General features: G+C 48.0%; 1 protein-coding gene across 3 annotated transcripts in view; it reads left to right on the top strand.

Moving 5' to 3' along the window:
* The window catches only part of SNX19 (sorting nexin 19), a 56,532-nt gene extending 30,914 nt beyond the window's left edge, over positions 1 to 25,618 (top strand). For 2 of the 3 annotated variants that reach the window (XM_027655575.1, XM_027655574.1), the window contains 3 exons: positions 5,158 to 5,342; positions 6,140 to 6,227; positions 7,045 to 9,838. In XM_027655575.1, the coding sequence (XP_027511376.1) occupies positions 5,158 to 5,342; positions 6,140 to 6,227; positions 7,045 to 7,168 (397 nt within the window). In that variant the 3' untranslated portion in view covers positions 7,169 to 9,838. Of the gene's footprint in view, positions 1 to 5,157; positions 5,343 to 6,139; positions 6,228 to 7,044; positions 9,839 to 25,394 lie in introns of those variants that run through there. The other variant, XM_027655576.1, reaches the window with a different exon arrangement.
* Positions 25,619 to 27,538: the final 1,920 nt, after the last annotated feature.

Here is a 27,538-nt window from a genome sequence, read left to right as displayed (position 1 = left end):
GAAAAGAAGGATAGTTCACTTTGCGCATCATGTGTCATTGACCAGAAGTTTAAAAAGACTCAGGATGCTTTGTGTTCTTAGATTTATGGAGGAATTTTTCTTTTCTTTCCTGTTTCCTTCCTTGGTGCAGGGTTTACCTGGACAAGTGTGGGGTTGCTTTGAAGGTGTTGAGCTGAGCCTGCTGCACATCTCTGCTTGTGGCTGTCTGGAGAAGGTGTATTTAGGCTCAGGTAGCAGGTGCTCAAAGCTGAGCCTGGGGGCAAAAAGTCTCCATTTATGTTTCTCAATTTTAACTGTGCCCACTGCAGCTGCTGCTTCATTTTTACAGGCTTTGCTCAGAAAGGTTTTGCAGTCACAGCATTGAAATGTTGCTCCTCTTGAGTCAAGGATATTCTTGTGGTTCAAGGCACAGTTTGGGGAAGAATTTGGATATTCTGCGATTTGGTCTGGTGATTTAAGCACCAACCTTTCTTGATTTCAGGAAGAGTCATGTTTGCATGACTTGTGGTTTCCAGATGTTGTCTTTTTCTTCAATCGTTTTCACTACCTTACTCTCATGGACCTTTTTTGAGCTCCTGGATAGCCATGCTGAATTCCTCAGGGAAAGGGGGGGGCCTTGTTCTGGGGTGGAAGGTGGTCAATGTTGAGCAGGACTTCCTACTCTTACACTCAACTCATGTATATTTATGGAGCTGTTTGTATTTATACAGCTAATGCAGAGGGGCTCTCTCATTTTATCTTCTTCCTAATGTGGTCTCCAGTTTGTGTTTGTCTAAATCCTTAAAATCCCCAGTTTCGGGGAAATCATAATTGCTATAGCTTCAGATTTTAATTATAATCAGCAAATTTGACTTCACTGTTCCTTCGCTCAAGTGATCTCAGTTCTTATCCTCACCTTGATGGATGAGAAAAGCAGAGTTTGACCAGCTTCTAGTAAATTTGGAGTACTGTATGTCTTTGGCCATTCCTGGTCCATCTTTATTTTTCAGACTAAGCAAATCCAACCTATCCAACCTTTCTTTGCTGAGCTCCCTCCATCTGCAGGTGAACCATCTGGATAGTCCACTTCAGTGAGTGCATCCAGCCAGGTAAAACTGATCCCAGATGCCATGTCTTGCCTGTCCCTGACTCCCAGTCTGCCTTTTCCATAGGCTGCTCCTTCTTAGCAGCCTTTGTTGCATCAAGGTGCTGAAGGAAGGCCCAGGTCTGTCCCCGCCAGGCCTTGTTTTTCATTCCAGTGTTCCAGTCTTAATGGATCCCTTCAGCTGACTTTGGAGTTCCATCTTAAGCCACGGCATTAATTTGGCTCTTTTTTAGCAACCATTTCATTCCCCCACCAGCAGCTATTTCCAACAGAGGTCCCTTACAACATGGGCAAGTTATGCACCTCCAGATTATCTTCCAGGACCCCATAGCCTTTGGAATCTGTCTCTTTGCACTGGGCATTATCAAAGCATTCAAATGTCTGAGCCCAGGAGGTCACTTTATCTATTTCTGGTCTCAGCTGAAGTGTAAGGAGATGACTCAGTGATAGGTGTGTTTTTTCTGTCTTTCTTATTAAGGCTATTTCTTCATGAAATAGCAGAATGGAAATAGTAACCCATCAGCCACCCAAAAATAAAAAAAGATAGGTCTATTTGTGTTTCTTGGTGGATTTATTTCTACCTGGGATCAGCATGTGTGTGCTTTCAATGTGGCACATGGATCTCAAATGCTCAGGCCTTTAACAGCACAAAAAATCATCTGTGACCTGCTGGCAAAGGTCAGCTTTGAACCAGTAAATCTTTGGAGTTCCTGTGCTGTTAATCCCCATCCTGGTGCAGCAAGTCTGCCTGGTGGAAAAATCAGTTTGCCATTTTCTGGGGTTTACTCAGGTAGGAATTTTCAATAACATTTGTGTGACCCTCCCTGAGCTGCAACAACAATAGTGGGAGTTGAGGTGGGATTCTTGGAGTATCCTGTGCAAGGCCAGGAGCTGGACTTGATGATCCTTGTGGGTCCCTTGCAATTCATGATATTCCGTGATTCTGTGAATTATTTTGCTTCTCACAGTTTAAATGCTCCTGGTGCTCCCCCTGTGCATGTTGTGCAAATGAAATGTTATTCCCTCCAAATGGGTGTCAGTGGTGACTTTAACACATTCAGGTTGAGCAGAGGTTGGAAAACTCTTTGTGGCAGGTTTGTATATTTTCTTTTGAAGTATCTGAGAGCATCAACTGCTCTCCCAGGGAGGATTTAGAGCCAGATGGACCAGTCTGGACAGTTCTCCTCCCGGTTCTTTTGGAATGGCTCCACACCCTGGTAGACTAGCAAAAGGGGACCCAGAGCAGAGTTGCGTTAGTCTTTGTGTCATGTGCACCCAGCTTTGTTTTCTCCTTCTTTCTTGTCCCTTTTCCTGTTTAATTCCTTCTTTTATTGTATACTTGTGTGTTTGGGTGATTCTTCGTCAGTTGTCTGAGCACCATGTGATGGGGCAAGTTGACCTCTTCTCAGGAACTTGCATGGAGCTGTGGCATTTATTGGTGCAAGACCCATGGAGCCATTCCCAGATCCTGCCCTTTGCTTCCCAAAGTGGAAGGCAGTGAGCTGCCAGACTAAGGAAGAAAATCCATCAATGGTGTTTCACAACTGTGGGATGCAAGACCTGTGAGCACTCACCTAATCACAGTATGTGCACATATGATGAGATTTATTGGCGTTACTTATAGGTCTCGATGCCTAATTGTGGTGGTTTTATGGAAATAAATGGGCTGAAAATGTGATGTTGTTTGTGTGGGACCTTCCAGCATTTATCAGTTCTCAGCTTGCCCTTGAGCTGTCTGGAAACATGTGCTGTCTTTAGGTTCAGCTTTCTCTCTGCTCAGTGTTTTCTTGATTTTTTGCCGTTTTAGGAATGTTTCTAAGGAAAAGAAAGCTCATTCTTTGCATTCTGCAACCTTTTTAACGCTGGAAAGTGGCTATTGCTGTATTGAGGTTCAAGTCAATGTTCAATCTGATCTCCTTGGTGCAGGTTGTTTGCAGCTCTCTCCCCAAGGCTCTGAATTTCTGTTGCTTGTCACATGTTTTCTCAGCCAGGAAAGCAGGCTGTGTAGAAAAACATGTTAATAAAAAACTATGTTAATGAAAGCTCTTGGCCTTGGGAAAGTTGCAGTTTAACACTTTGATTTGGTTAGGAATGGCTGGAGGGCTTAACACGATCCAGAGTGTTAAAATCTGCTGATGGCTGGAGATTAAAACAATTTTAATTGTATTTCCAACATGGCCTTTCCCAGGCAGGACTGGGACACTTCGTCCTTTAAGACAGGTGGAAGCTTCAGATCTCTGGCATTATCTTGTAGCAACATCAGTATGTGTGGTCCCTGGTGAGGCTGAGCATAAAGAATGTGTCTTCCCATTAGTGGGATTACCGGAATCATTGCCCATGCTCCAGTAGGACCTTAATCTGAGAATACCAGGCCTTCCTGCTGCACCAAGGCTCCTTTTCAGATTTTTAATGGACATTTCTTGGGTGTTCGTCCCTCAAGACTTGCAGCTTGGCACCTCATTTCCTGCTGACGAAGGGAACGTCACGTTGCCGCACTGTCCCTGATGACAACCTGCTTCCTTTGCCCTGGTTACCTTTAGGTGCTGCTATTCCCGACTCTCCACTCACATTAGCCCAAGTAAAGACACCCTTGGCCTGAATGGCTCGCCTGGGAAGAATGCAGACAGTCTGGCAGAGCGCAGGTTAAATAAAGTTTGCCTTGGCAGGACCTGTGCTCTTGAATGGACTGGGAGCTGCTGGGGAATAGTGGTGACAGAATTGCAAGCATGAACACCAGCTGCCAAGAGGAATGGGTCTCCTGGCCCTGCTGGCCAACTCCTCTGCTCTGGAAATCTTGAAGTACTGGCAAAATCACAAGCCTTTTCCCTACCCCAGCACTGTGCCGGTATTCCCGTCTTTGCTCCAAAGCCTCCTGCCGACAAGGACAGTGGCACTGGGCCCTCATCGCCAAATCCTGCTAAACCAGGGGACCACAGGGAAACCCTGTGGTATCAGGGATTCATCCATAGCCTCTCCTAATTCTGAGAGGAAAGATTTCAGGCAGTGGCAGGTTCTGACTGACAGCTCTGGCTTTTGCTGTTACATTGGAAGGGATTTCACGTCCAGGAAAGAGGGTCCATATGGTTGATTTAGAAACTCTCCCAGCACTTGTCTGGTGGGGACAAACCCGGTGCAGCTGCAAATGCCTCCAACCTATTTTGTGGAGCAGCATTTCAGGGTCTGCAGGTTGTTAGTGTATAAAGGACACAGTCCTGACCCAGCAGGAGGGCCCACCAGCAATTCTGTTGGATTTTGGATGAGAACGAAAAAATTCTTTACTATAAGGGTGGTGAGACCCTGGCACAGGTTGCTCCCAGAAGCTATGACTGCCCCATCCCTGGAAGTGTTCAAGGCCAGGTTGGGCTTGGAGGAATGTGGTTTAGTGGAAGGTGTCCCTGCCCATGGCTGGGGGTGGAACAAGATGGTCTTTAAGGTCCCGAAACTAAACCATTCTGTGATTCTATGATTCCATTGCTTGCCATCAGTAGATGGAGCAGGTGTGAAGAGTAGGAAAGCAGAGGGCCAAGAGGAGAGCAAAGCAGTAGGATATTCATGACTTGCCATCCTTGGACCTTGTTTTGGTCTCCAGGCAAGACATCCTTGACTGTCTTGGTGGCAGAGGGACTGATGAGAGGAACAGTGGCTGCCAGAACATGCTTATGTCCTTCCAGTCTTTCCTGGGTGTTGTTTTTAGTTAAAACACCAGTTTTTCCATCTCTGTATTGGCTTGTGCATGGAGATAACTGATGAGCTTCAGGCCAGTTAGGAATCAGTGATTCACTTGAATTCCTGTGATTAGCAGGATGATGGAGCTTTTTATGGCCTTCGCTTTTCCCCTGTGACTTTACACACGTGTTTGTCCATAACAAAGGGATCATATCCTACTTCTGGTGCATGGGAAACTCAACTGATTAATACTTAAGAAAATATTTGCTGTGCAGACTTGAAAACCGCATGTTAGCGAACGCAGCAAGCTGATTTAACCCTTCCAGGGCCCCTGATGGGCAGAAATAGCCTGACTTGGTCCCAAGCCTGACTTTTCCTAACCTTTCTCTGTCTCCCTGTGCTCACAGGTGGCTGGAAGTGCAGATGTTTAACCTGACCTGCACCCAGCGTTGGGTCCAGTACCTCCAGTTGCTCCAGGAATCCATCTGGCCCGGAGGAGTTTTACCAGCAGTGCCTAAACCCCCCAGGACAGAGGAGCAGAAGAAGGCAACAGCAGATCAGGCCCTGCAGAGCCTCATGGGGATTTTGCCTAGTAAGTGTGTCCCAGGGACTTGTCAGTTGCCCTTGGGAAAGAAAAGTGGCTGGAGAACCCTCCAGTGCACTGGAATCTGTGGAAATGTGGTTAAACACTGAGATGGAGTTTGCTTGTGCCAAGGCACTAGGAAAGGTTCATGACCCTTGAAGTTTGAATGGTTTCCTGCAAGCAAAAATCAGTTTCCCGGTTCTGGATAGTTTGCGTAAGTATTTGGGGAGCAGCACAGCTCGGAGAGGAAGGATGGGTGTCTTGGTGATTCCCACATGGAGACTGGCCGCAATTCCATGCTTAGAGTGGTGATGCAGTTCCTGCCAAGCCACCTCACTGAAGGCAGGGCTTAGGAAAACCAGAGGCACACTGTGCTCCCACCTGCTGCCAAAGGGTCCCATGGCAGAGAAGAGTCACTAGGCAAAGCCTGCGGCTTTTCCACTGGACTGAAATCCTGAGCCCAGCTGCACTGGATTTCCCTCTCTTGAAGTTTGACTTGGGGACCTTAGGCATTAAAGCACCTGCTGGCTAATCCATGTGAGTGCAGTCTGAACTTTTAACTTCTTGCTGCAGTGTAAGGGGCCCTCACTATCCTTTGGTAATCAAAAAGCTCTGCCAGTATGTGCCCTTCCAGCCTGGAACCCTTTCCTGGCAGTCTGTCCTGTCCCTGGGTGTTCCCTGTCATGGTGATGCTGGGCATGAGATGCCTCGAGCTCAGAGCACCATCACAAGCTGCAATTTAGCACCCACCGGGAGAAAACTGACCTGTGGAAATGTGCAGTTCCTAAAGCACTGTCTGTTTACAGATGTGATCCAAGAAATCCTTGGGACCAGCAAGTGTCGGATGAGTTGGAACCTGGTGCAGGAGTCCCTGAGCCAGCCTGTGATAAACAGGTATGTGGATTTTAGTCTTTACCCTGATGGCCTCTGATGGGATCTGTGAGCTGTGCTCAGGGCTTTGCCATGCAATTCCTGCTTCCAGCTGCTTGGCGTGAAGCTTATCCGGCTCATTATCCCAGACTTGCAGTGTTAGAGGGCATCTGGCTTGTTTGTGATGAGGGTGTGTGTCCAGGACCTTGGTCTGGCTGGAGGTTATTGAGTCATTAATTATGTTGTTGGGCCTGCTTAGTTAGGGGATGTCAGGGAAGTAAGACAAATCCTAGTTTAGTTTGTTTTTGGAGGAGCTGCAGATCCATGTAGGGGGGTATTTTTGTCTATGCCCAGCACTATGAGTTTGGAAAGCAAGGGTTTGGTAATGGACTGCAGAGAAATGAGGGTCAGACTGGACATCAGGAGGAATTTCTTCACTGAATGGGTTGTTAAACATTGGAAGGGGCTGGCTGGGGATGTGCTGAAGTCCCCATTCCTGGTTTAGGAAATGACTGGACATGGCACTCAGTGCTCAAGGTGGTGTTCAGTCAAAGGTTGGACTCGATGATCCCAGAGGTCTTTTCCAACCTCAGTGATCCTGTGAAACACATGTGCCACCTCCCTCCAGGAGGTGTGTTTGTGTTTTCTGTGCTGCTCAGCAGCTTCAACACCTGCTGGTTTGGGGGAGGTGGAATAAAAGCTGAATCATCCTTTAAAACATTTCTTCCAGGGTCTGAGATCATTCCTCTTTACCCTGATGGCAGTCAGAACACACCTTCCTCATGTGAGCTCTGCCTCCGGTGCCCTGACCAGCCTAAGCTTTGTCTTCTCTCTCTTTCAGGCACCTGGTTTTCTGCCTCTTGGACATTCTACTGGAGTTCTTGGTCCTGAAGGGCTCCAGTGAGGAGCCCAAGGCTGCAGCTGCGGCACCATCTGCCTGTGGTGGACTGGACAAAGCACTTTAGCTAGGACTGGTTGAGCCAGCAGTGGGGGAGAGAAGCAGCCACAGGCACGGAGTGATTTGATTTTCAGTGTTTACTAACCATGTCTGGGAGCTTCTTGTACAGAATATTTCCAGCCAGTGCTAAAGGAAGCTACTTCCAGGCTTCTCTCTTCCGGCCAGGTGGTGGATTAAACCCAGTGTCAGGGACTGAACATCTACTGTGTATCTGTTCCATTGCTGACCTGATGGAGAGCCTGGAATGAAGATGCCTGAGCAGTTGGAGAAGGATATTCAGGCTACTGCTCACAAACCCTATAGTCTTGCCCCATATTTCTGAACAACTGTAACATCTGAAGGCAGAGATAGCACATAAGATTTGCTTTTGTGGCATCAGGCTTCATCTAGCACTGGCACAGAGAGACTTGATGTGATGGGATCTTGTTGTTCCTGCAGGAAGGTGAAGGGAGGGGAAATGCTGTCCCTGCTCTCTAATCATCCTGCCTTGTGCCTGCAATGCCCAGTTGGTGTTACTAGAAGGAAGATGGGGAGGGAATGGAGTGTGGAGATGTGGTGATAGTCCTGAGTCGGTGTCCAGCTGCCCAAATACCTGGGAGGTGAGAGCAGTGCAGGAATCAAAGCTGCTGTCCTGCCTTAGTGACAAAGATCAGCTGCTTCCCACTGCCACTGCTCTGACATGGTCTAGTTCTTCATCATCTGCCTGATCAGTAGGATGCAGGTGGACTGTGATCCTGGGAAAGAGAACTCTCCTCAGGCTAAGGAGGAATGGCAGCTTGGCTAGACTGTAGGATTCCCTTTCTGAGTCACCTTTTAGTCCCTGGGGCTGTCACCTGGAAGGCACAGGAGGAAAGAAATTGACCCATGTGTGACACAGCAAGGAAATCAGCTCCCACACAAAAGTGCTTGTCACGGGAAGCTCTGGAAGAGGAGGGAACATGTTGGAGTCCGGGATGAACAGCCAGTGGGTCAGATCACAGCAAAGGGCTTGAGAGTACCAGCTGAGCTCTGGTGTTGATTGTGTGTCACCTGCTTTGGTTTCCTGTGCAATAGTTCTGTGCAGAGGGCTCTGGGAAGCTCGTCAGATCACCATGTCCTACCTGGCACAGAATGGACATGGATTTGGCAGCTGCTTCCCCAGGTTGTCCAAGACTTGAGTGGTTTGTGAGCTAATGCTGCTCAGGTCTCAGTACAAAAGGACAGAAATGCACCAACAGACTGGATTGATGACCTTTTTTGGTGTATTTCTGGGAGAAATATGATCTGTGGCTGATCAAGGCATTCTCTACCGATCAAAGGAGAGGGAATCATGCAGGATCACAGCTACTGTCTGTTACAGTACTACATGAGGCGTTTCATCTCATAGAATCATGGAGTATCAGGTGGGAAGAGACTGCCTGCTGTTCCTTGGAGCTGTATGCTCCATGGCACATTTGGAGGGAAGGCAATGCAACTCCAGTGTGCCTGTTCTGCTCTTCCCAGAAGAGCTGCTTAATAATGGACCCACAGCAGTGTGAGCTGCTTCCTGCTTCTGTGCGTTTTGTGAAAATACAGGAAGGGATTGGCTTGCTGTCTGCAAATATATTTTTAGGGAGCTCTAAGGACATGGCAAGATTAGGCAAAATCCAATATAATGAAGCAAAGCAGTTTTGCATCACTTTATCAGAGCCGTTTCTCAGCAGTAACACTTTGGAGATGGTAGATTGGCCACTTGCTTGGAAAAGGAGGGAGGTGTAAAGTGTATTAGGCAAAGAGTTGGAGAATGCTTTGGGATAGTCCCAAAGCAGAGATTATTGGGAAGGAGGGCTCAAATATATCCTCAAATACCTACTTGGAGAGCAGCTGCTTCACCCTGTCTTTCACTGCTAGGCTCGTTTCCCTTCTTTCTCTGTTGCTTCCATTTACTGCACCAGCTGTCAGGAGTGGGAACAGGAGCCATTGGCCAGGGATGATGCAGCAGAGCCCTGTTGTGCTTGGTGCCTTCCCAGATGCTCTTGTTGTGCTTGTTTGCTATTGCTTCCTAATTAATTGTATGGTTTGGAGTTCCAGGACCCTGGTCTGTCATTAATTAGGGATAATATTAAGGATTAAATTAAGGACTGTAAATTATGCACTGCCAGCTCCAGGTCAGGGCAAAAGTCTAGCACAGTCCTTACACACACTGGATATGGCACTGGAAGAATGAGCTGATGCTTCCCCTTTGCCAGGAAGCCCAAGTTATCCCTGCCGTTAAACCTCATCTCTGCAATTATGCAAATGACTGAACATTCAGGAAATAATTTATGGGTACTGCCAGTTTGGGAGCTGATGCTTTGCTGGGATGGTGTAGCCATGATTTGGGGTTGTACCAGCAGCAACATCCCCCTCTGCGTTTATTTACATGGGAGGAGCTGGGGTAGAGAGAGATGAAGTAGATTTACTTACATGCACTTTGAAGTCAGTATTGGAGTTGGAAACAGACCTAGGAGTTTGGATTGCAAGATCTTTGTTTTAATCTCCAGAACCCCCTTTCTTGTCTCGTTTAGGCTGAGCCCTTTCTCATGCTCTCACTGGCTGGGCTTCAATCTCCCATTCCCTCCTTGGTCTGGTCTCACAGCTGAGGTGAAGTTGCCCAGGAGCAAATAGCCCCTCTCTGGATCTTGTTGTTAAGGAATAAAAAAATCCAGTAAAAAGATCAGCTTTTTTCTCCTGCTAGTTCTTTGCCTTACTGTAATTTTGGGATTAAATTGAGCACAACGATGGCAAAGGCAAAAGTCCAGAGACAAAGCTTGGTTATTTAAGAGTGTCTATAGGGGGAAAAGTCCCACCATGCACTGACTCCCCATTGTATTTCCTGTATTCAACCCTTCCTATCAGCTGTTTATGGTGCTGCTGTTTGAATCTGTGTAGAATTGTCTTGAAAACCTGTTTTGTTGTTGAATGGGAAGCAAACCTGCACTCCCAAGTACCTGTGTGCAGTGATATTTTATTTCAAACTTATTTCTTTGTCTGGGTTTGAAATTTGCCTTTGATCAGCAACTGTCTCTAAGGCAGCCCTTGTGAAGAGAAGAGCAAGTAGGGGAGAAGCCAGAAAGGCTGGGTGGCAGTGGGAAGGTGGGGACAAGCATCTCCCAGGTGTCACAAAATGCAGGACAGGTGACAGTGGGTGTGGGACAGTGGTTTTTCTTCCTGGCACACAGTGGTTTTCCTTCCTGGCACACACATGCTCAGACATGGGAAAGACCACAGTCCTTAACAGCTTCATCAGGAATCAGGACAGTGTCCCACCTCTGGCAGCATCAGCATTTCTGCTTTCTCCCTGCAACACAAACTCCTTGGTTTAGCCTTGCCAGGGAATGTGAAACCAGGGAAGCCATGTGGAGATCTATTGCCTTTCTCCTGGAAGACAGAGAAAGACTCCCAGAGAAGCAGGGATTGTGCAGACCCATCTCCACATCCCTTGGGCAGTGGAGCTTGGGAAGTTCCCTTTGGAGCAGGAAAGCTGGTAAGCTCTAAGGAGGTAGGGAATGTCTGAAAAGGAGAAATTCCATGTGAAATTTGAAATATTATGTTGAAGGAAAAAAATGGAGGAAGAAAAACCTGATACAATCAATGCTTGGGTCATGTATTATTGTGGATTAGCTGTGCCACAGAAGGATCCTGTTCACCCCATGGAATCCATTCCCTGCAAGCTAGTGAACATTTGTATGGCACATGATCGTGGCTGAAGCCTAGTTCCCTGGGATAATATCCACCCCAGGGTGGATTGGGCCATTTCCAGTGTCAACAGCCAGAGGATTAAGCATTTATCTCATCAGAGCAGGGATAATTAATACCAGATCGAACTTGGGGCTGAATTTGACACCGAGTGTGGCTTTACCTCCTGCAGGAGATTTGTGGGGACTGGGAAGATGTTCCTCTGTCCTACACGGTGCAGGGATTGCCTTGGAGATCCATAGCTACTGGGATGGCATTGATCTTCCCAAATGAAGCTGAGGGTGAGCTCTTAAGGTAGGCATTAGGGATGAAAACCTATCAGGAAGACTGTCCCTTCCAGCCAGAAGTTGGAAGAATAGAATCAGGGTGCTGTGATTTGCTATTATCTGGGTTTAAATGTAAAATCCAGGGTTTGGCACTTGTGACTTTGTTGAAATAAATTAATACCATTATCCTGGCCACAGTCCAGGTCAGGTAATTATATTCCTCCTACCTTAATGCCACTCGAGCCCCTGTCTCTGCTGGATGTGCTGCACTCTAATTCCTGTCTGGAAGTTGCTTATTATGTTACAAAGTCTTTCCTTTTTCCCCTTTGAGTAGAATTTGTGCACAGAGCACCACCAGCCCCCAGCTCTGCTGAGCTGCTGAAATAGCCTGGAAAACCTGCCTTAGACATTCGACTGCCTGAAGCATCTCTCCTGGCTTGGAAGCCTGTGAAGCTGGATCACATCAAAGATGAGAGAACATGTTTACAGTCCTGTGGCTGCTGGAAACCTGCTTCTCTACTCTCTGAGTGCCTTAGGCTCGGGCGTGTGTTCATGGGAGGAACTCTGGACTCATGGGTGGTGTCTCACCTTCCTCTGCTGCCATTGCTTCAAAGGTTTTTGAAGACTAAACTGGAAAAATCCTCCTGTCTTTTGAGAAGAATATACTGTATTATTCACAAGCATATTGGACATGTCCAAACCTTGCTAATCTGGCAAAGCAGTCCTTGGTTTTAGGTTACCGAGCCCTAAGAAGCCCCATTTCCTGCAATACCTGAGCAATGCTCCAAGAGGTTTTGGAGTGTCAGGTTTCCCTGTTGGAGTGCAGCTGCTTGTCCATGTTGGTGGCACTTTGGCCTTTACATTTCCTGCAATTGATGCATTGAGGTTTTGGGTTTTTTTCTTTTCTTTTGGAAAGCATTTCAAGTCTCCTTCTTTCCTTACCTTTTCAGTCACACTCTCCATCTCCAGGCCTCGTGGAGGGGTGAAAAGGCTGCTCAAGCAGCACTTGAGGAGGGTGTTCCACAATTCCACATACTTCCTTCCTGTTCCCAGACCCCTTCACTCTTCTGTGGCCCTCAAGGAGAAGGGGGGTTTGAGGGACAGGAGGGGTGAGGATCAAAGCCATAAGCCGCTATTTAAAACACAGAATGGCCACTGTTCCTTTCGAGTGTCACATCTGGTGGAGCCTCATTAGCCTTCTGCTGCCCCCTCCTACTCCTTTGCCCCTGAAAATGAACAAAGCCAAACATCCCAAATTACCTTGATTGAAGCAGCCTGAAGTGTGTGTGCTTAGTGTGAAAAAGCAAAGCAGAGCCATTGGCCAAAGCCCCTTTTCTGTGCAGGCCACTTCACATTTTTTACGCTCCAACTGGAGCTCTTTAAACCCCGATGCTCTTTAGAGCTGAGCTCTTTAACTTTCTCCCTTCCTCCCCTTGCAGCTTCATTCTGCCCTTGTTCTGCTCCTTCCGTTCCTTTTTGTCCTGTGAGAACTAGTCTTTTAATCCCCCTGTATTGCAGACTAAAGCTGTTACAGCCTCCCCAAGTGGCATTCTCTCAGAGAGGCTTCACAGCCAGACCTTTATGACAGCTCCCTCTCTGTCTGCTCCTGCCTTTCTTCTCCCCACACCAACCTTCATCCCTGACCTTTCCCCGAAGAGGGAAAAGCTGTGGAGTCAATCTCATGTAGGCAGGGATTGGGCGCAGGAGGGCTCAAGGGACAGGAAATTAAGACCCAGGGAAATTAAGAAGTAAATAAAGAGAGGAAGAGAAAGATGATGGGAATTAAGAGAGAGAACCAAAGCAATGTTCAGCATGTTTGGAAACCAAATGCTGAGCTTGGGGCTGAGTTTTGTGAGTGGACCTGTCTTTACGAGGAGCCAAACTGTAAACCTGGGACTCAGTTCCAATGCTCACCTAAGTGATTTTAGAAGAAGACTGAAGAGGGGCTTTTTACAAGGATAGGGAAAGGACAAGGGGGATTGGTCTTAAGCCGAAGAAGGGTAGATTTAGATTGGATAGAGGGAAGAAATTCTTCCCTCTTGAGGGTGGTAAGGCCGTGGCACAGGTTGCTCAGAGAAGCTGTGGCTGCCCCATGCCTGGAAGTGTCCAAGGCCAGCTGGGACAGGACTTGAAGCGACCTCCACCTTGGTCTAGGGGAAGGTGTCCCTGCCCATGGCAGGGAGTGGAATGAGATGGGCTTTAACATCCCTTCCAACCCAAACCATTCTACGATTTTTTAGTAGCGGATTGGAGTTGCCTGAAACCCAAACTTCAGTCCAACTCTGCACTTTGCATTCATTCCAAGACTAATGGATCCGGACACCTGGAAGCACACAGGTACATGTGGAGTTCGTGAGCTTACAGGGATTGAAGTGACTTCTGGAATTTTGGGGCACTGTCCATGACAGGAGGTTTCTTAGTATTTGTCATCCAATGACTGTACTCCCCTCTGAGACTGCAGGGAATTGATGTGCTGGTTCTTGTCTTGCGCACATCATAAAACCACAAAGGATTGAGGTAACTTGCCTAAAGGTCCATGTGCTAATGGCAGAAACATCTTTCCTGTTGAGTTTTCTGTCTCATCATCGGCCCTGCTGCTGTGAGGTGTCCTACAAATGTCCTAGCGTTGTTGGCAAATCAGCAGGGGAGATGAAAAACCAGCTCTGAAATACATTTCCCAGAGGAATGGTGTAAAATTACCCCAAACAGACCCCTTTTCAGGTTTGTGTACAATATGTAAAGATGCACTAGGGAGGGGGAGAGGGTGTCTAACATGCTTTTTGAGCAGGGAAGAGGCAGTTTGGGTTGTTATTTTTTCAGATTTCCAGCATGAAATTGGCCTGGTTAATCTGAGCCATTGTTTCACCCAGGTGTAAAATGGGGTTGGTACTTGACCCAGAGCTGTGCAGAAGTCCTGACACTGAATGTTCTGGGTGCTGAACTTGAACTAAAACAAGTCACACAACACTTAAGAATGAATACAGAAAGGTCAAATTTGGGTCCTGCGAGACTTAACCTGCACACATTTATACCTGAGTTATGTTTTACCTGCCTTGTAAAAGGACAAACAGAGATTTGACTTATCTTTATAAGCAATGTGAGAACAGAGTCTTCACATGTGTGGGGTTAGGAGAGATTTGAAAGGATTCAACCAGATTTTGCTAAAATAGGTGGTGACTGCATATCAATAACAGACCAGAGAGATGTGGATTCCCATCCCTGGAAGTGTCCAAGGCCGGGTTGGACAGGGCTTGGAGCAACCTGATCTAATGGAAGGTGTCCCTGCCCATGGCAGGGGGCTGGAACAAGATGATCTTGAAGGTCCCTTCCAACCCAAACCAGTCTGGGATTCTATAAGAAGTTTTTCCATACATTTTGACCATAACAAGGCTGCTCTGACAGCCCAACTCGTGGCACTTGTGCTCTCCCATCCTGTGGCCAAATGAATGTGGAGGCTTCTGGGGGCAACAGCAAAACTGCTTTCAAAGCAACTAATAAAAGTGCAACTATCCCCTTTTGGGAACTCATTTTGGGGCAAAAGTTCCCCTGGCAGGTGATAATGAAATCAAACCAGGAGCCTGCCCCCAGAGGGAGCCGTACGTGTGAACCACAGCCATGTCGAATCAGTATGAATCCTCCTCCAGGAAAGCCAAAGCCCTGTAATTACTGGGTTTCTAGCAGGCAACCTTTTCTTTCTCTTTGTGTGGGCCCTCTCCCCCCTCTCTCTCCCTCCATAATAACAGGATATTTGTAATGAAAGTCACTGGGCAGAAGCAGAGAACAAAGCAGGGGCACTGGGTGGGGATATTGGAAGCACTGGTCTCCCACCTCCAGCTGGTCTGGACTCTGCTGGGAGAGCACGATGGGCTGGTGAGGCTCTGATTAACCTTAATCTACAAAAAGGGTTGAAGCCACGCTGTGGCCCCGTTTCATAGCTACCCCATAAGGCGTGCAGCCTTATGAAGGGACAGTCTCCCCAGCAACTCTAATGCGTTTTTGCACCATCCCCTCTAATCTGAGGTAGAAATGTCACTGCTGTCAGCCCCCCGGGCTGGCAGCTCCCAGCCACAGCCACACTGGTGAGCACATATCCAGCTGCAGCCTTTTGGTTGCTGGGGTGAAAGGGCCTCTTCATCTCCACAGGGAGAGGCAGATGAATCCCTGCCTCAAACAACGGACCTGATTTTTTTTTTCACCCCCCCACCCCGCCGTCCGGTTCAAGGGCTCTTATTATGTCTTTTAATTCTCAGCTGTGAGTGGGAGGGAGCAATAAGGCTGGAGAAATGGGGAAGAAGGGAAAAGCCCTCACAGTGGGGAAAGGCCCCAGTCACCAGTGTGTGAAAAGAGAATGCAGAGTGGGGATTAAAAATGTCAGCCTCATGGGAAGTGCTTGGTATTTAATAGCTTCACTTGATGGCTGTGAGGTGGTGACATCCATGTGAGGGCAGCTATGAGCCGCTTCCCTTGGAGAAATCTACTAGAATTTCACTAGAAGGACTAGAATTCCCCTTACCTGGCCTGGTGGAAGGTGTCCCTAACCATGGCAGAGGGTGGAACGAAGTGATCTTTAAGGTCCCTTCCAACCCAAACTGTTCTAGAATTCTATAAGTAACGCCATTCCTATGTGCCTTGGGAGCTCTTGCAGTACAGGATGGGGAGAAAGAGCTGTGGAAGCTGAGCTGGTGTTAATTAATATCAGGTTATGAGGTTGGGGGCTCATCCTCTCCATGTCTGGCTGGTACAGCATGCAGGACACATGGTCCTGACCTCCCCTCTTGCTGCCAGCGAGTGGCCTCCATCTGATGTTTGTTGCAAAAAATGCTGCTGGATGCTCTGTCTGCAACATATTCTCTAGTTTGCTCATGTTTGCAGTCCCTTTTAGAGCATTAGCTCTGGGTAGTCTCCTCCACAGATGCTCTGATGCTTATCTGCCTCCTGTATAGTCGGGGCCACTGGAGAATTTGTCTGTGTGACAATCATGTGCTCCTGTGCCGGTGGGGATTTCAAATTTCACTCACATTTTTGAGTAATTAGGCCAATAAAAATTCTTGTATTCCTCCCTCACCACCACCATGCACGTGCTCCAGCCACCAGCACAAACAGCATATGCTTTATTTCTCACCCAGATCGCCTCACCTGCTCCTCTGGATGCGGCCTTGGGAGAGGAAGTTGCCATTGGAACAACTGAGTAATGCTAAGAGGATGCATATTGTTTCTTGTTGCTCCTTTTGTGACAAAGTGATGAAGACAAAGCACCTGGAGCTCTCCTAGCATGTGAGGAGCCTTCCCAGGGCTGCACTTCATCACTATCTCAAAAGCCAATGTGCTTTTATTGAACCAAGGCTGCTCTGGGCTTCCGACACTCCATCAAGCTCCATTAAGCTTTTCCTTTTGTCCGTGCAAGTGAATTCTAATAAACTAGCTTTTATGGCTGTCACTCCCAACACACTTCAGCTCAAACACATCCTTGTATGTTCCAGGAGCTTTATCCCAGATTCATGTGCATCTCCAAAGCAGCCCCATCTGAAACACCCCCTATCCCTCAAGGCAGGCACAATGTTACTTGGCAATATTCCCGCCAGCACGTGCCTGGAAAAGCAGGATACATTCCTGTCCATCTTGAGGAAAACGGCATCCAGGGTATAAATAGCCACAATGTGCCGCAATTCCTTTTTAAAGGTTGTTCTTGACCAAACAGAAAATAACCTGTTCTACCCCTAAGGTTCACCTGGAGCCCAAAAGCCACTTTAGAACAGCATGGATGAAAGCGCTTCACACAGCAAGGCCTTGAAAATAACCACTGCAATGTCTCTTTCTGATCACATTCCTTTCCACGCCAGGCTGACGATTCCCAAGCCAAGAATGTCACTAACTTCTCATATTTCTCCTGGTCATTTCTGTCCTGAAACTGGAACGCAGCCACAGGCAAAAGGGGGTTGGACATTCTCGTGTCAGGGATCCAGATTTAAGAGACATTATCTCATCGATAGTGAACAACAACAAGGCTGGCAGGCCTGATATTCCCTGGAAGGTTCAGCGTGCATGGTGAGGGACATGGGGAAGGCTGAACTTGGAATAAGTTGCCCAGAGAGGTGATGGAATCAGTCTCTGGAAGTCTTCAAAAGGCTTCTGGATGTGGCCCTTGATGGTTTAGAGGTGGTTATGGTGGTGCTGGGTTGGTGTTTGGACTTGATCTTTGAAGGTCTCTTCCAAGTTCAGTGATTCTGTGATTCTGTGTGAAATCTGCACTTCTTTATTGTGTCTTGAGAGGAAAATTCTGTGGGTGGGAGAGAGGAGGACACATCAGGTACCTTGAGACATCATGGTGTGAGATCAGCATGAGAGAGCAGGGCTACAGTCATTGCTTCACTCAGGTGGCAAACACAGAGCTAAAGTTCCCTCTAAAGCTACTAATACCCTTTTAAAAGCTCTTTATGTTTGGTCTGTGGATTGTATTGTCCTTAAGAAAAAGTTTATCTTTTCTGCTTGGCAGCAGCTGTGTTTAGCCTGGAGTGCAGCACAAGCACTGGCAAATGGGATGGCACTGAGAGATTTTGCAATCTTGATCCTTCTGGGAGAAAAACTTCAGAAGGACCTGATTTCGTCACGATGTGAAATTAGAAAATGGTTGCAGTAGGGGTAGAAATGACTTGGGAAAGACTAGGGACACTTTTGTATGAGCAAATAACCCCTGGTGCTGCGCCGAATCCGGTTAAAGTGCCAGCTCTGACCCTGGAGGTGTGGAAAGCCTGGCAGGCACCGACAGTGTTTGCAGGGAGCATCCTCCTACAACAACCTTAAACTTCCAAAAAAGTTGTCAGTTTAAGTTATGCTGCCTGTCACGTGAGTGCCTGTGGGCCCCAGCTCTGCAGGTCATGGGTGGAGATACCTCCCTTGTCTTCAAACACCTCTAGAAGGACCCAAGCCCTTCAGATTTTTTTGGGGAACAAAATTAGTGACACCTGGTAGCTCCTAAAATAATGTACTGTGATCCTCAGGGGCAGGTTTGAGCTGTCAGATACAGACTTCTCCACCCACAGGATAAACCTTTGCCTGCACAATGTCCTTGTGTGGCCCTCAGGTGTTGTGGTTGATCAGGGCATGAACATGCCACATCCTGCCATGCCCAGGAGCAGTTTCTTCACTTTGATTTGGAGAGCAGGCAAAGTGCAAGGTCTGGTTTGCCCTCACACCTGCTCTGAACTTTCCAATTCAAGGGATCATGGAATCCCAGAATGGTTTGGGTTGGAAGGGACCTTAAACCTCATCTCGTTCCACCACCTGCCATGGGGATCCAACCTGGCCTTGATGTTCAACTTTGGATGTGCAGAGGAACATCTAGGCTGGTGTGACCTGCTGGCTGCAGGATCCACGAGAGGGAGCTTTGGGATTGTCACTAAAATCTTTCCCCAGACCAAGCAAGAGGCACAAGATGGTGCTGTTGTCTCAGCCACCGCAAATCCTGCGAGGGAAAAGGGAAAGCCACTGTTGACAGGGGACACTCGTGAACCTCCTGCCACCGCAGCATCCTGCAAGCTCTGTGCAGGCCAGAGCCCAGCTCCTGGATGGGAACTTCTCCCAGATTTGAGCCTGTTTCCTTCAGGGCTCTGCTCAGTTTTTCTCAGGAAAATCTGGTGGACAAGTGATCTTGAAGAGAAACAAGTGTGGCTTCACATCCCCCCTGCACTTCCCATGTTCCGAAATAACGTCCTGCCTGCAGGGTCAAGGGTCTGTGTCCCTGGGGGTTATAGCATCTATAAAGGATAAAATCAGTCTGCAGAGCCGTGAGCCTCACAGTGAAGGGTCCTAGGGTGGGGAGAGGAGGAGAAGGAAATACAGAGAGGGGTGGGGGTGTCCCCATCCCAGGGGACCACCAGCTCTGCCAGGTGATGGGGATGTGGGATGCAGAGAGCCCTTGCTCACACTTCTCAAGGGGGAAGCTCCAGCTTGGGCTTGAAGAAAAGTTTCCCATGAAAGATTCCCTGCAACTGGTACGTTCCCACCACAGGCTTTGATTTCAGTGTACCGGCATTTTCTGATGAGGAACCATCAAATTGGAAAATTCCCAACAAGCAGAGAGGGACTTCCTGGTGTATCAAGGGAGAGATCCTGTCACATGCGGTGGGAATTCAACACCAGTGGAGTCTTGTGTCTGGAGGCTTGGGATAAAGAGGGGTGAAGTGCAGCCAGCACTGCTCCTGGCACACTCTGGAGTCCTGCAGTTGAGGAGCTTTTGTTCTCTGCAGGCTGCTCCTTGTTTTCCCAACACTTTCCTCTAGACATTCCTTTTTCATCAGGGTGATGCTGCTTTCTGTGTAGGCAGAGGGTGCAGTGTGCCAGCAGTACAGATGCAGGACCTGTTAGGGCCATGGAGGCACTGGGAGCACAAGCTGGTGCTCCAGTAGCTCATCCTGCATTGGTGGGGGTCTGAGCTAAACAGGGACCATGAAATTTGAGATAACAGGAGAAACCAAGGTGAGCAAATTTGGTATTAACAAGTTCTGGTATTAGCAAGTTTAGCTATTAGGAGGAAGTCCTTCCCTGTGAGAGTGGTGAGGCCCTGGCAGAGATTGCCCAGAAAAGCTGTGGCTGCCCCATCCCTGGAAGTGTCCAAGGCCGGGTTGGGTGGGGCTTGGAGCAACCTGGGATAGTGGAAGGTGTGCCTGCCCATGGCAGGGGTTGGAATGAAATGAGCTTTAAGGTCCCTTCCAATCCAAACCATTCTGGGATTCTAAGTTACCTGTTCTCATTGAATGATGCTGTTCCCACATCCCCTCCCAGTCCCTAGTCCTGTGGCTTGACTGTGGTGGAAAATTTCTGTGTGTGCTATGGAGGCAGCTCTTCTTTTTTTAGGTTTGGGGTTCCTCTAGAGCAATAATTGCACCCCCAAGGGATCTTTCTGATGGACTGTGGGACATTGCTGTAAGGGGGGATTCTGAAACACTCTGGGCAGGTGCTTCATGGCTGGAAGAATAGGATCTAGGTTTCTGGCAGTCCATGAGAAGCTGCTGAGGTCAGGCAGGCAAGGCAAAGTGAGTGGAGACATGGAATGGAGCAGTATGGCTGCCAGTCCTGGAAAAGATGATGCTGTCCTAGGGGTTCTCTTCCTTTGTTGAAAAACCAAAGGCTGGGTCGTGGGCTGGTCTTCTACTCTTAAAAGTAGCCTGAAATTTGGCCCATAATCCTTCTTTTTAGTATCATCACTGACTGCAGAGGAGATGTTCATCTCAGGTGTCCTCACACAGAGATGTCCTCACAATCTCTCCAATGGAGGTGCCTTCCCCTCCCCAGGTGACATGTGCTGCTTTCAGGAGGATTTTCAGCCCTGCCTCACACTCTGCGTGTCCTTAGTGGGATAGAAGTGATGGAGCTAGAGAACTGAAACCACAATTAGGTTATTTAATCCCCCTCTCTCTGCCCAGGGGCTCCTCTTCCTACACCAAGCCAGTTTCTTCTGTCATTCTTCAGGGCTGTTGCACAAAAGTGAAGGAGAACAGACTCCAGCCACAAATTTTCCCCAGGGCTTTATCCAGTCTGGTTTGGAATTACTCCCCTGAGAAGGCTTTCACCAGCTCTCCTGGGGTAGTGTACCACTGCCTGCTTGATCTCTGATGGAAACCGTGCCCCTGTTCTGTGGCAGGTCCTTTATCTGGGCTCAAAGGCTTCCTTTGGTTCCACTTGTTTTCCTGGTGGTTGTCTCTCTGTCAGAGGTTAGAGACTCCCTTTGTGAGGCCTGCACTTCTCAGATGTTATGTCTGGAAGTTTGCTCTGTTTTTTTGGCTAAGGGGCCCAGGGTCTGGAAGCAGAGAGGCTTTTATGGGAACCCAAGTCCCCTTTTGACATGACTTCCTTGTGCTTAAATTTCAGGTTGAGTTACAGGCTCGAATATTTTCTGGTTGGATATCTTTCATTGTCAGAGGGGATTAGGGCAGTGATTATTTACATGTACCTCTATTACACAGAGTCTGTTTCTTTTCTTTCCTTTTTTTTCCCCCAAGTAATTCTACATAATAATATAAACCTTGACTGAAGCAGCCCCACAGATGGGGAGAGGGAGTGAATGAGGTTCCTGCCATGCAAAGTGAAATGGGCAGATGGAGATCTCTGAGCTAGGAGATGCCTGTAAGGCCAGTGATCATATAATCATGGAATCCTGGAATTTTTTGGGCTGGAAGGGGCCTTAAAGATCACCTCATTCCAACACCCTGCCTTCGGCAGGGACAGGTTGCTCCAAGCCCTGTCCAACCTGACCTTGATGTTTCTGGAGAGCATCCTTTTCATCCTCTACATCCTCCTCCAAGCAGGCAGGATCACCCTGGCCCATCACTTCTCTCCAGTGCTAGAGATGATTCCCACAGAGCCTGAGTCTTTGGCACCCTGGCTTCATCCAGGGTGGCTCCTCTGGAGCTTTGGCTGTTCCACAAGACATTGGGAGAAATTATTTATTTTTTTTTAAGAGCCCAACATGCATGAGTTTTAAAAGAGATTTTTGATAGAAGTCCCATTTACTCCTTTATTTGGCTTGGGAGGCTGCAGTGGAACAGATTCCTTTACATATCCTTGAGTGTTATTTGATTAAGGTTATGACTGCTAATAAACACTCCAGGGCTATTCTCCTTCCCCACCACTTGTAGTTCAGGCAAACTGGGAGTACACCTTTTTTATACCAGTACAAGGGACCAGAGTGCTGATTCTGCTACCCTTTCATCAGTTCACTGGTGTGTTGCTCACTTTGATTTATTCCAGCTTTATGAAGTAAGGGAAAATAGAAATGGGAGGAGTGCCAGGAGTGATTCTGGCACAATATCCAGCTTACTTCCTTTTCCTTCACTTTGCCATTTAGAATCACAAGTTCTTCTATAAAGCAGCCACGAGAAGAGCAGACATTGCCCAGGAGTAAGAAAGCTTGAAGCTGCAGAATCAAACTAACAAATCCCAAATCTTGTTTGAAACACAGGAGAGAGAACCCGGTTCTGCTTGGAAAGGCAGAGGGAGGAAGGGAGACAAGGGACTTTGTTTCTACCTAGAAAAGTCGTGCATTTCTTAGTATGGCTGTGTTTTGCTATGTAAGAAAATATTTATAATATTTCAGGAAGGAAAGCAGGGGAAGTGATACAGACACCTCAGGTACCCAGCAGCGACAACTGAGGGAGGACATCTCAGCACTCAAGAGGGGTGGAGAGGGAACCACAGCCAAAACCAGCAACCTGTGGGCTCAGGAAAGAGAGGGTCAGGCTCTTCTAGAGAGAAGGAAGTGTCTGGAGAGAAGGAAGCACAGACTCCAGACTCAGAGACTCAGACACCGGTGACCAGGGTGCTGCAGAAGTTTAAAAAATTCAGAATGTACCATATGCAATGAAACCAAAATGTGCTTGGATGTACCCAGGATGCACTGGAAACACACCCTGATAGCCAGCTATGAATCCCTAAGAGGACAGAGAGCATTGTGGTTGTACCATGCCTCTCTGTTCCCCTTTTCCCTGCAGGCTGGGGGAGATGCCATTTTCCTGGACTCCTCCACAACAGCCATAATAATGCGTATGCTGTGCTGTGCACTAATGAAAAGCTGTTGGGCCAGTCCCTAATTACACCCATCAGTTAAGCTGTCAGAGGAAGCTCTCCTTTTTCCATTATTAGACCTTGGTCCTTGATAAGCTGCAATCAGGCATGAAAGGGCAACCTGAGCCAAGCCAGGGAGGCTTCCACTCCCCCTGAGCTCAGGTGGGTTAGTACTAGACCTGGTTTTTCAGGTGTGAGGCAGGGAGAGAGCTGGGAGTGGGGAAGAGGGAAAGGAGGAGTAGAGATCCAGATCTAGATCCTTCAGCATTTTGAAGACAAGGAGCTGTTGCCTTCAACAAAGGCTTCCTAGATAAAAGCTTGAGGGCTTGCAGCTCTCTACATTTAGTTTCAATATAAATGGGATGCAGGGATGAGTCCAAGCCACAGCATATTTCAGCCATATCTGGATTTCAAAGTGCCTTGAAGAATGATATTGAGAGGACTATTTCTCCCTTTAAATTCACACTAGAGCCAGTGGAAAACAGACATACAGATGGTGGGTTTTAATAACAGCCCCAGTTCATTTGAACCAGGGTCTTTATGGGGAGATGTGTTTTCTCAGGCCAGACATTATTAACTAATCCCCAGACTTTGTTTTTACAGTCGCATTGTGAACAACTTTCACTTCTCACCCCTTTTATCCATCAAAACATCTTTGGCTCTGGAATGGTGCATAAGGCATCCTGGGCTGCTGGGAGGGGTTTCCATTCAGCAGTCCTGCCTTAGCTGTGGCAAGGTCAGACTGGGAATTTCCTGGTGCTCTTCGGACATGATCAGCTACAGTCATTAGGCATCAAGGCCTAAGATGTGTCCAAGGCCAGGTTGGACGGGGCTTTGAGCAAAGTGTCCCTGCCCATGGCAGGGGGATGGAACTATGTTATCTTTAAGGTCCCTTCCAACACAAACCATTCTGGGAATCTATGATCCTGTTCCTTCTGGGTATGAAGGGGTAATAATATTGTTTTTTTTCTTTCCCATATATTCCCCCTATATCTTCCCCATATATCCCCATAAGCTCCATTCTTATTCTAAAGTCCAGGTCCATCTCCTTTTCCCAGCTTCTCCTCTTCCAGGACAAGCCTGTCACTTGCTGCTTGTCTGCACTGGAAGAGCCCATTTGTCAAGAGCCACAAATGGAACACTTACAGGACCTTTTTCTGAAATATTTGATTATGTTAAACCAGGAGAGAACAGGCTGCTCCAGAAGCTTTTTGCTATTCATTCATGGATTCACAAAATCACAGAATATGCTGAGTTGGAAGGGACCCACAAGGATCATCGAATTCAACTCTTGTCCCTTCACAGGACCATTCCCAAGAGTCACACCCTGTGCCCTAGAGTATCATCCAAATGCTCCTTGAGCTCTGTCAGCCTTGGGGCCATGACCACTGCCCTGGGGAGCCTGGTCAGTGCCCAACCACCCTCTGGGGGAAGAAATTTTTCTAATCTCCAACCTAAACCTCCCCTGACAGAACTTCAGGCCATTCCCTGGGGTCCTGTCCCTGGTCCCCACAGGCTCAGTGCCTGCCCCTCCTCTTCTCCTCCCATGGAAAACTTAACTGCAATGAGGTCTCCCCTCAGTCTCCTCAAAGCTGAAGTGCCCCTCAGCTGCTCCTCACACTGCTTCCCCTCAAGGCCCTTGACCATCCTTGTTGCCCTCCTTTGGCCGCTTTCTAAAGAGCTTAATAGATTCAAGTAACCTTGAAATAATCACATTCACAGTTGTGGCTACACATGAGGTGCTGGGCAAAGCCAGAGTGCTAGGAAAGGGACAGGATTTTAGGCAACAGCTTCTCCTCATCAGGTTTTCCCACCTGTGATTTTCACAGACAACCTCCTCTGATCTCTCCCAGCCTTCTCCTGACAAACAGAAAGCTGAAATGACACAGGCTGTTCTGGAGGGCTCATAGAGGTTGGGGGGCTCTGTTGTAAACCCCACACAGCTGTTAATCACCAAAGTATCCCTGGCTCCCAGCAGCTGCCTGGTGTTTATCTTAGCCTGGATATCTCCTGGCTGAGCCCACGGAGTGCAGGCTGTGCAGCCAAGCCAAACACAAATGGAGCACAGATCATTTGCACACAAGGGTGTGCACAAGGGTTTTGCATGTGCATACACAGAGAGGGTTTCTATCATCTGGAAGGGCACAGCAGTGATGTTTGTTAATTAAATCTGTAATTTTGTGGATGTGTCAGCACATGCAAAAAGGGAAGCTTAATGTATAGGTGGTTTGGGTGCACATGTGGCTCAGAGGAGTTCTCTTGCTTGGTAATTCTCTCTAAGCCTTATGAAGCATTTTAGATAAAGTGGAAAAATACAGGACTTCCCAGATCTTCCAGTATCAGTCACCCACAAAGGCTTTAAAGTGCATCTCAAAGACAGTTCCCTGGGCCATCTCTGACTGTTTGGGAAACAAGGAGGAGGAGGACAAAGTAAACTGAACTGTCCCACCTGCAGGAGAGAAGGAGGTTAAGCTTGTGGCTCCAATTAACCTGTCCTCATAGGTGCGTGAGGGCACGAAGTTGTATAAATGAGGCTCGGGGGCTGAGTTTTCTAGGGAAGGGGTGAGAAAAGTAGCTGTTTTGATGTGTTTGATGTTCCCTTTGCAGAAAGAAGCTTGCAGTGACTGAGGACATTAAAGGCTTGAGGAGCAGCAAGGAGGAGTGTTTTATATTTTTCTGAAGGCTTATACCTTTTTTTTTCCCTGTTTCCAGATCCTTTCTGTAACAGAGCATCCTGAGCTACTACATGGCAACAGAGGAAGTCCTGGCTGAGTCTGAGTTGCTGCTTGTGTGACAGGGTAGGATTTGGCTGAACTTATGGGTGGCGGGAACCAACTGGAGTTTTCTTTTATTGAATTATAACTGCAAGAGTCCAAAGAAGTGCAAGGTTGTATTGCTGACTGTTGTAAATGTTCCAAATAAAGGGTTTGCAGTTTCTATTTACTGAGCAGTTGGCTGTGTATTTAATGTTGCCTTGTAAAGAACGCTTGAGGTCCCAGTTGCTGCTGACCCTCCCCTGAGGTCTCAAAGACTGTCAGGCACTGGCTGTACAAGATGGTGCGTGCATTGGACTTCCCCGAGCCCTGGAAAGGCTGGAATCTTGCTGTTTCTCACACTGAGCTCCTCAGGGGCAACTGCACAGGATGAGCTGTGGGCTGGCTGTTGGAGGCTGTTTTTTGGGAGGTGGGAAGCTGGAGGGCTGTGCTGTGTTTTGGGCTGTGCATGACTGAGTGAGGGGGTGTGCGTTTACTTATCCCTAATTTGCCTTTTGCTCTTGGAGCACAGTGAGTGTCTTCCATAGAGATTGCCCAACAAAGACCAGGGCTTCTTCCAAAGCAGTTCAGCTCTCTTGGCTGTGAGTGCCCAGCTTTTCTTCCGGTCCAACTCTGGTATATATCAATTAACTTGCTCCAGATCCTGGGAGCAGCCACAGCTGTCCTTCTCTTCAGCATTGAGCACCCACTTCCTCCTGCCTTACCTCATCCTGCAATTCCTGTCCCTCAGGGCACCCCGGACTGCAGCAGCCTGGACATCTGTCCTGTCTTCCATGCACACAGCAAAGCCTTGGAGGATAAAGGAATGGAAGAGAAAGAAACCAGTTGCCCAGGAATGGTGTTTAGGCAGGAACAGGCTTGTCATGCACCTGGAGACAGTGGGGTGAGCTTGTGGGATGCAATGAGGGTAACAAGCTGTCAGGATGCTTCTGATGAAAGCTGGGTGAAGAAAAGCAATTTCAACGAGAGGTTGTAGTGGATCATGTTCCCACCAAAAATGACAAACCCTTCGCTCTCCTTTGCTGTAGGTGAGAGACTTCTCCATAGGGAACTCTCCCTCTATCTGGAAGGCATAGGACAGGAAGGGAGGAGTTCAGCTGGACCAGACTCTCTAATAATGAGCTAGTCAGCTGTTAATGTACTGAGATGTAGGAGCCCACGGGTTTGCTGGACTACACATGCAGTGATTGCTTCTCTGAAAAAACAAGAGTCTCTGGAAGAGCAAAGGTGCAGATCCTTCCTCTCCCTCAAGGAACAGGGTGTTTTGGACGGCCACACACTAAGGTTAATGTGCCGCCCTAAAAGGGGAGTGAAACCGGAGAGGACTCAATGCTGGAGAAACACTCTGCACATATACACTGCAGTGCACTGGGGACACAGTGGTGGAAAATGGCTCAGGAGGCACATTGATGACAAGCCCAGCCTAGAACTGTATCCCCTCTGGTTTATTTTCCTTATTTCCAGGTTTGTAATGGGGAACAGCACCTTTGGTTTTGCCTCATCCAATGTGCTTGGAGCAAAGCTGAACAGAGGCTGGGGCTCTATTTCTGTGAAGCTGGCACAGCATGGAGGGGGTGTGTGGGCTTTTCCTAAGTGTCCTGTTGCTCAGGATATATCTGTGCACCTGTGGGGCTGGTGGTGCAGAGTGGTAGGTTAGTCTGGCCCCCTTCCCACCCCCAGAGGCACCTAAAATTTTGAGGGGAAATTCCCAGACTTGTGTGCCCTGGCGTGGAAGCAGTGGGGTGTAGAAAGAGTGGCTTTGCCACTGTGGACAGCCCTGACAGAGAGCAGAGGGAAAGGGGGACAACAACATTATCCCGCAGTTCTGGCTTCAAATTCAAGTCAGCTGCAAGTTCCCATCCTGCCTACTGGAAACAGGAGCTGGAAAGCCCTGCCTGGAAAGCTGTGGAGCTGGAGTAGGGTGATATGCTGGTAAAATATTATGTTCTTAACTGCCTGAGTGCTGCTGCTCTTCCTCAGCTGTCCTTTGTCACCATCACCAGTTGTCCTAGTCAGAGCAGCCGGGACCAGTTCATCACTGTCTGGGTGTAACCCAAACTGTCATTTCCCAGGAACTGTTAA

This window comes from Corapipo altera, unplaced genomic scaffold (assembly GCF_003945725.1).
Source record: "Corapipo altera isolate COAL_440 unplaced genomic scaffold, ASM394572v1 71, whole genome shotgun sequence".
Taxonomy (NCBI): domain Eukaryota; kingdom Metazoa; phylum Chordata; class Aves; order Passeriformes; family Pipridae; genus Corapipo; species Corapipo altera.
The sequence above is the reverse complement of the archived record's forward strand: the minus strand, read 5'-3'. Positions and strand labels throughout refer to the sequence as shown.